Source organism: Tachypleus tridentatus, chromosome 7 (genome assembly GCF_004210375.1).
Source record: "Tachypleus tridentatus isolate NWPU-2018 chromosome 7, ASM421037v1, whole genome shotgun sequence".
Taxonomy (NCBI): Eukaryota; Metazoa; Arthropoda; class Merostomata; order Xiphosura; family Limulidae; genus Tachypleus; species Tachypleus tridentatus.
In genome coordinates this window covers 119,107,032-119,116,275 of record NC_134831.1, presented here as the reverse complement: position 1 = coordinate 119,116,275, position 9,244 = coordinate 119,107,032, and the positions used below count along the sequence as shown (strand labels likewise).

General features: G+C 31.0%; 1 protein-coding gene across 1 annotated transcript in view; it reads right to left on the bottom strand.

The window, feature by feature from the left end:
- LOC143257792 (puromycin-sensitive aminopeptidase-like protein) overlaps positions 1-8,617 on the bottom strand; it is a 40,920-nt gene extending 32,303 nt beyond the window's left edge. The window contains exons 1-6 of the mRNA XM_076516825.1: positions 8,432-8,617; positions 7,540-7,698; positions 5,348-5,432; positions 4,067-4,266; positions 2,822-2,928; positions 667-721 (exon numbers count right to left, since the gene is read on the bottom strand). Of these exons, the coding sequence (XP_076372940.1) occupies positions 667-721; positions 2,822-2,928; positions 4,067-4,266; positions 5,348-5,432; positions 7,540-7,674 (582 nt within the window). The 5' untranslated portion in view covers positions 7,675-7,698; positions 8,432-8,617. The remainder of the gene's footprint in view (positions 1-666; positions 722-2,821; positions 2,929-4,066; positions 4,267-5,347; positions 5,433-7,539; positions 7,699-8,431) is intronic.
- Between the last annotated feature and the right edge of the window lie 627 nt (positions 8,618-9,244).

Genomic DNA, 9,244 nt, shown 5'->3' with positions numbered 1-9,244 from the left:
AAAAATAAATTTCATATATATATATTAAAATAAAGTCAGAGTTTGATTACTAGAAAAGGCTCATTTTACAGAAAACATCCAACAAAAGGTGTTTCAAATTATTAAAAGCAAAAACTGATACAAAATCATAATTGAATAAAATATGATGAAATAATAATTTAATTACCAAAGATTAATAAAATTTCCACATACGATGCTCTTATCACTTTTAAATCTTAAAAAGTTAGTTGTTTAACATTTTATGGCACAAAGTAACCAGGCTATCTGTGCTAAACAACTGGTAAAAAATTGAAAGTAAAATTATTAAAATTTGTAAAATGGAATCATGTTTAACCAAAACAAAGTCTAATTTATGAATCAAAAACTTAAATAGCTTTAAAAAGGCCAATGACCTTCAAAAAACTAAAAACATTTGTGAGGTGGACAGCATTACCATTGCCAATGATGTCCAGCATCAGAGGCAAACCTGTGGACAAAACATGTCTAAAATGGCACTATGGTCATATGGTTTGAGAATGATTTTTTTAGAGGCACAGAGAGATACATCTGCACTCCCACTGCAGCAGTAAAACAAAGTGCAGCAACATATATCTGAAATGGAGTAGTGGACAGTAACTTCCGAGCTAAGGAATAAGGCGTGTTGTGAATCATTTTCAAATGCTGTACCTCTTTTTCTCCACCCATCTGGGGCATGAATGAAAGTAAGGATGGGTGAGATCCACTACAAATGACACAATAAAGAACCATAATGTCTTTGAGTGACCTAACTGTTAACACTGGAAACATCCAAGAGGGTTGGTTTGGAATATATGGTTGTACCTTTAAATTTAGATAACCTACCTTAATGGTGGCAAGTGGATGTGGTGATGTAAATGTCAAAAAATAGTACACTGGTTTGCATCATAATTCCATCTTTATGAGTGGAGAGATGCCTTACTCCAGAAATTCTCAGGGTGGAGAAACCAGTGAGGATCTATGGACTTTGGGATGTTCTTCAAATCCCTCTCAACAATAATTCCTTCTGAAAAATTCAAAGTAACATGGGAAGTAACCTCAATTGGTATATCCCCAATAGTCTTTGAATGCAAGAGGAGTTCACTGTGTTTAGGAGTGGATGTTTCCATCCACATGTCACCAAAATGAAGCTTTTTGACTGACTTAAGAGAGCCAGCAAGCCCCTCTAGTTCCTTCTGAATAAAAAAAACTGCAAATATTTGCCCTAAAGATTTGTCTGATAAAGAATGTAGTGTCAGAAAATGAGTTAAAGGTGTTGAAGAAGTTGAAGATTGCTGCTCAGAATCTTCAAAAAGTGGTCGTTTACGTTTGCTCTGTTTTTTCACTGTTTATTTTCATTTGGGGATCTATAATGAAGAAAGAACATTTGGTGCCCACTAACCCCACCTACCATAGAGCCCTATGAGTGGGCCATTTACAATGCCAAACAAGTATGATGCAGCAATGGCAGGGTTTTGTGACTACTATTCTCAAACACCAGCATCAGACACAATGTCCACAACATCTGTTGAGAACTTCCAACACTGGTACTTGGTTGATCCTAACCAAAGTGGACCAGCTGACTGACCATGGGGTCCACCCCAAGGCTGCCCATCTACAGGAATTCAAGATCAAAGTGGTGTTTGGGTTGGACCCCTCAACCACCAGGATCCTTCTCCTGCCCTTCTCAGGTTGCCACACATGGCAAACATGCAAGAGGATCTCTATATCACAGAGGAGGTAAACTGAAAGAACAAACCCTTCTCTGGGAGGTCCCCTCACCAGTACAAAATTTCAAACTGAGGGAACTTAAAAGATTGAAGCAAAAATGACTTTAGGTTGTATTAATCCATTAAATATTTGAAGCAAAACCTGAAGCATTATAAATAATAATTATATTGTATGTATCCACTTTCAATGATCCATTATGAATAATATTTTGATGGCTCATTTGCTACTGAGCATTAAGTAGCCTTCATAACATACATTACCTAAAATCGACCAATTGATAAAATGTGTTATTACATAAAATATGAAAGAAATAATATATTATATTGCTTTGAACAGAGTAGTGTGTTTTATATATACATACATGATTGAGAAAAATTATTCAATATGCTAAGTAATTTCACTTAATATTCAGCAAAGCTGTTTGGATACTATTTGACTCTTTCAGTTGCTACCTAAGCCTATAAATCTCGCATGGGACTCCACATAAAACACTTACAATTGTTCAATCAGCTTTTTTCTTGGTATTGCACCAACACATTAAGCAAACTTGAGCCAGCAGTTTTCATTCCTGATGGTTCTTATTGTTCTCTGTTATTAAGCACAAAGCTCAACACAAAGAGCTATCTGAGCTCTTCTCACCACCACATGTACTGAAACCCAGTTTCTAGCAATACAAATCCACAGACATATCTGCTGTACCAATGGCTGAGTGGAGGTCATCACTGGTGGACAAGGATGTGCTTGTAATTATTAGCATTCAGAGTACTATAAATTTCAGGTAGATTTCCAACAATACTGGATGATATGCAGCCCATAATTGCATTGGTCCTCATAAAGAGTTTGGACATTCTGCCTTGACCACTTGCAATATCAACTAGTTTTACATACCTTCTGTTGTCTCCATATATATCCTATTCAAACAAAATTTCACCATAATCTATCACAAGGAGTAACCTAAAACTTTGATCTCTTCATAATTTTCATGATTTATTTCTGTGCTGGGGCCATAACTACATGAATTTATAGCATACAAGATAAATGTTTGGTAAAACAATAATATATCTGATATCTACAAAACATTTTCCTTAAAACTTACCATGTTTGAAAGAGTAACCAGATCTTTTGGAGATATGAGTGAAATATCAAGGTTGCTTTCAAAGCAGGTTCATCCCAGCATGGAAGCGCACGTCTAGCATCAGTTGGCTAAGTGGTATAGAATTACAGTAAAACAATTCATATGTCAGTATCTAAATATTGTTTAATACTCTGTACTTACAAACCTCTAACTTATGATCAGGTTATTCCTGTTAAAAATACAATTTTCAATTAGATAACAGAATTACATGAACATTTTCATTTTGTAATAAGGATATTCATGATAATTTCTTGGGACTAAAAATGAAATATTATTACCAATGACTTCAACACCTACATAGAAATAAGATCACACGACAGATTTTCTAATTAACATGTTAATTAAATACACTGTTAATGTGTGTAAAGTCTTAATTCTATAAGGAAAAACAGTTTCTTCCTTCAAAATGTATTCTCATAGTTAAAATACTAAAAGATAACTAAGGATATATTATTATCCACAAATAACCCAAAAGAAAAGCTGAACATTTTTGCCAACCATGCTTTGATTCAAAACTGAATACTTTTTAAAAGATATTACAAACTTCAACCAACAAAATACAATGTAAGTCATTAGGAATTTTTTTTATTTTCTGAATTATGTTTATGATTTAAAAAAAGATGCAATTACACTGATGATTAGTTAATGTTATCATTATCCTAATTATTAAACTTTATAAAGAATTTTTTATCATGAATCATTTATACATATATCTTTCTAATGTAGATTAAAGTGTTTCCTATATTATGTTTCCTTACTTAGAGGTGAGAACTAATTCTTCTCAATTTTGTTACACATATAACTGAAAATTTAACTTAAACAGGAATATAACATGCTCGTTTGTAAATACAACTTCTATCATTTTTTCTTATTATACCAAGAAAATTGCAAATTATCATTCAAAAATGGTTGTCTTCCAATGAGGATAAGCCACACCTTATCCTGATATTAGTTTGTTTAATCTATTACCTAGTGATTTCTCTTACATTTGTTAGGTTAAAATAATTCACTAGTTTTGATTTACCTTATCCAGCTTGGCATTATAGTAATTAAAATACAGAACAGCAAGTAAGAAAAATTAAATAACATTTTGATGATTTTTCAAAGATATTTAAAAATCACAATTTGTACTTCTGCAAATGATGTCAGCCTTTGTTCTTATCTTACATACAAGACTTAAATAAAACTTTTGTTAAACCTTCATACCTCAAACTGGGTCACTGCTGCATAACGTACTTCACCCTCAAGGGACATGTATTTGCTGCGGTAAAACCCTTTCATTTTTTCGTTAAGAACTCCAGAAAACTCCAAATACAATTCACCTTTACCAACAGTCAAAGGTTGACCAAAGGTCAGTATCAGTCTTTCATCGTCTTGAGATACTTCAATATTTGTGGCATTTTGTTCTTGATGAAAAAAAGAAATATACATTTTATAAAAATTAAAAGTGGAGGTTAGTTCATTGTTACAAATAAACAATATTTTCAGCTCCTTCATCCTTCTTGTGTTGAACTCTAAGATGGTGTCAGTCAATCTTTATCAAGAACAGGAAAATGTCCACAAATAATAAAATCATATTCAAACTCGTAAATACTGAGTTCATACAATATAGCCTTTAACCAATATCACTGAAGACTAAAATCATCCTGATGATGACCAACATAACATATGAGGGATAAATATGAAATTGTTATTTGTGCTGAATGATAATATCTAAAAACCTATCTTCGTAAAACAAGTACACCAATAACACATAAATCTTCTAAGCAGCAAATTAAAAAATTCAACAGTTATCCATTTGTAAATATTTCCTGGTAGGAAAAGGCAGTGCTAATATACTCCCCCCCCCAAAAAAAAAAGAGAGAAATAGAATAATAATGAAAACCTGAATATAAATGCCCATCGAACTTCAATCAGATTGTTTCATCTTATTTTCTACAAGCAAACATTTCTCACAGGATTATATTCACGAGTTTTTGTTTCATAATTTTTTCCATTTTTCCTAATTTAAATTAAAATATAGATTAAGTTTAATTCAATTTTATTTGTCTGAAAACATATTATTTCAACAGCTTGAGGTTATTATCTCTGCCATATTATTAAGCAAGACAAACTTCCTAAACTGCTGTAAAATAGAAAGATGTTTAATTATACAATGATCATAAACTATGAAACTAATTCTGAGCTAGAATCACTAAAAGTCACATTAAATTGAAATTGAACACTACATTACTACTAAAATGTTTAATAAACACTAACATTTCGTTTCTCCTAGTTAATTTATATGCAGAAAATTTTAATAAGAGGCAATCTCTAATTTTATTCATATCAGAATAAAACTAAATGTGAAAAACTTCTTCATTATAACAACATTGATTATGTTTTTGTGACCATTTATTTCATCACACTTGTATATTCTCTCACACAACATACAAGTACAATCTTAGTTCAAACACTTAGTTCAAAGTACATTCAAGAAACACTCACCTAATCCACCTTCTCTAGTAAAGCATGCCAACTTCACTTGGAGTTCCAAAACATTTAAAACCACCACAGATGTTTCATTCTTTACCTTCATTAGAATGTTAAACATAACAAAATGTATTAAAGATCAGATAGTATTCATGCTCATACCTAAGTATTTTTGTAAGATATAATTTCTTCAGTTTTGTTAATTATTATCAACCTTACATTGTATTCTAATCTGCTGTCGGTACGTTGAGCTCTCTCAAGTTTAGATACACATAACGCTATTTCACATACGTTGTTACGATTAATTTTGGCATTATTTTCACAGTACTAAATTACTTTTAACTTAACCAACAATAAGTTGTAATATTTTTAAAAATATTTAAACAAACTTCCTGAATGCTACAGGTAACTGAGTTATATCATTTTCAATTTTTTTTTAATTAAAGATAAATTATTTAATATTTTTCTTGTTACGTATCAAAAATCTCTATGCATAAATTCCTTTTAACAACTATAATTTTATATTTTATTATCCCTGTATACCATTAACATAAACATCATTTTTGAATGGTAATATTATTTGAATTATTTATAAATAATATTTCATGTTGTAATAAATATTTCAAAGAAAATATTTGAGATATAGTACACCTTTTAAAAAGTTTCATTTTTTATATTATTTTCTACTGAAACAACAGGTTTCTGTGTAGTTACGCAAGTCTCCTAAACAACAATTCTGTACCTCAGTGCTGAATTTATTAATGGTAAATAAAATATTCTTAATGACTGTACAACTAACAGTTTTTCAAATGATAGGTTTTAATTAACATAAATTTCATTTTTTTTCAAAACCTTAACCTACTGTATTCAGCTTAAATTTATATCAATTTTTAAATATTTTATTATATCCACACTTTCAATTTATGAACATCACAATTATTATTATTTATAAACACATTATTATGAAGTTCTTCATTTATAACTACTCCATTCTTTTCTTCAAAAAAAATACTTTTTGTTTAAGTTATATTGGTAGTTGTCACTTTTTTTAACATATATTAGTTTTAGGAAAATTATTAGATGGAAAATCTGCTTGAAACATATGGGCCAAATTTAATTGGGAAAATATCATGTTGGTTACAGCAAAATGCTATCCATGTTTTTAAATTTACAGGTATTCTTCATGATCAATACACACAAACACACTGATAGACGGTGTATCCCCACCACAATGTGGGTCTGACTTCCACAGTCACCTCTAAAACCTAAGATACATTTTATATTATCTACATTAATTATCTCTACAATTTAATCAGCCTTTTACTTAGTGTAAAATCTTTCATTACCACAAGTCTACCACTATATCCAATGTAAGTTAGTTCAGTTCAGGGTATTCAATAAAAGCAACAAAAACATGATGAGCAAGCGTTATTGTAGCCTCAAAATGACAGAACTGGAAAATTTACTGAACGAAATTAAAAATCTTGACTCTCTCCCAGTAAACTTTCACTCCATCAACATACATACATACTTCAAACATGAAATTATAAAATCAGCATTTATAAAATGTTACTTTTAGGTATGTAACTAGTGCCAAAACTATTATCAAAAGTGGAAAAAATTTAAAACTCAGAAAAAAGTAAAATGTTCCCATATTGTTCAGCTAAATTATTATCACTAGTTTTATCTTGTCTTTCCAAAAAATAGTGTGCTCACCTTGACATAAATCTGTATGAAAACATTTCTTCTTCAGAGAATGAAATCAAAGATGTGAAAATATTTTTAAAATGTTACACTATATGTCAGTGCCAATGTTTGATGCTTCCACTAATTTACTATTCAAATAAAATTTTCTAATAATTGTGTATCAAAATGTCCCTTACTAACAGAATATTTCATAATTGTCACATGTACTAGAATATCACAATCTTTTATGTTCCTCACTTTCTTGTTTAATTAACACAGTATTCCATTCAAACACCTCACAGTCATGTAACATTATATAACTACATATCTTTGCACTCTAGTCATCATCAGCTGTAAGAGACCATGCCATGCATCCCAGAATAGCAGTTGCAAATGTTTCAACCATTTAGATTCAAAGGAATATTCAAAGTTATGGGATGGAAGATATACAGCAGTAAATTTGGACTTCTTGATTTGAATACCATAATTACAGGTTAAAGAAATAATAATAATTTTTTCACCTCAACTTTGATGGTTTCATGACCTTCAAACACAAGTTTCTGCAAATCAGGTCTGAAACTGATGTTGTAGTGAACTGGAAGTACATTTACAGGCAGTCGTTCAAACGGTTTGGAAACGGAAGTAGAATCTGGCATGTTTCACTTGTCTCAACCCTGGGACTAAAACAGAAAAACATTATGAAAACTAACAGTTAATAAATAAAACTCAACTTGATTTTACTAGTTTCAGAATGAGGTGTTTTTTTTCACTAATTGTCCACAACTTTTAAATTAGATTATCACTGATAAGGTTATTCACAAGAGGATTATTAGCACACTGGATACATAGAAATTACTGGAAAGGATAAGTGGAAAGAGAAAACAGAGTTGCACTAGAAATGTGACAAAAAGTAATAAATTAGTATTACATCAATTAATGTAACTAGTGGACGACAATTAATGTAACTAGTGGAGCACATTAATTAATTAATGTAACTAGTGGAGTACATTTGACAGTCTTGTGTGTATGTGTGTAGAGGGGAGATACCTCTTTATTCATTATGAAACTGATCTGGGGTACTCAATACATACACATTTACACCTTTCTGATAATTCTAAGATGCTGATAAGGGTTTATCTTATTGGATATATTTTACTCAATGAAAAAAAGATTATGTGGCATAACTGACTAGGAAAGGACATTGAAAAGTAGTTTAATATTCAGAAGTGTAAATTTATGCACTTAGAGTATGAGAACAGAAAAGAAACTTGAAGCACACCTTAGAAAACAAAGATCAGTGGAAATTCAACAGGATGTAAATACAATTATTCATAAGTTGTATATACAAGTATAAGGTAAAGCACTGGGGTAATCAAAATTTGGGTTACATATTTAATAGAAACTGGAACTCACTGCACAGCCTTTATGAAGAAAGTGTTTGCCACTATGATGATCCAGTCATTCTGAACATCAAAGCAATGCTTGTTTCTCGTTGTCTATCTAATTTGGTTTTAAGTTGCAGGAACACTGATTACGAGTCAATGGGAAGGTCTCTACCTATACAGCCCATTAAATTAAACCCAAAATACTGTGTACAGTTTGGCTTCTTTATCTATAAGAACATATAATTGCCAGTTTGGATTCCAGGGACCAAAGTTATTTCGTGGATGTAAGCGATCTTACTGAAGGTTATACGTTTATCCACATAACTAATAAGTGTTATCTGATTTCATTGTGTTATATCCTGAAAATAATAGAATAAGATTTGGAAAAAAAACAAAATGAGGCTCCCTCTACAACAAACTTGTTTTTCAAACAGGGTGATAAACGGTCACTGGTAATATTGGAAATCAACATTTTCCTGGAGTTCAGGGAACACAGCTGATGAATTCTTAAAATATGCAAGACGGTGGGAAGCATTGAAAGCCTTGAAAGACAAATGGACCCTTGTTGTATATGCATGTTATATTAACAGTTCTAAAATCTGTTTATACAGATACAATAATTAAGGATCAGGAAGGTTACTGATTTTTTTTCCTAATCATACGATATAGATTAAAAACAATTTTTCTCTGACTAGGAATAGTGCTCAAGACCACTATTATGTTGAGACAGACTGATTACCAAGTGACCGTCACTTTTAAAGCTACTCAATGTCACAAGCAGACCTGAAGTACAAAAAAGTACAAATATCTGACACTGTAACTTTTAGAATGTCGAGAGTTT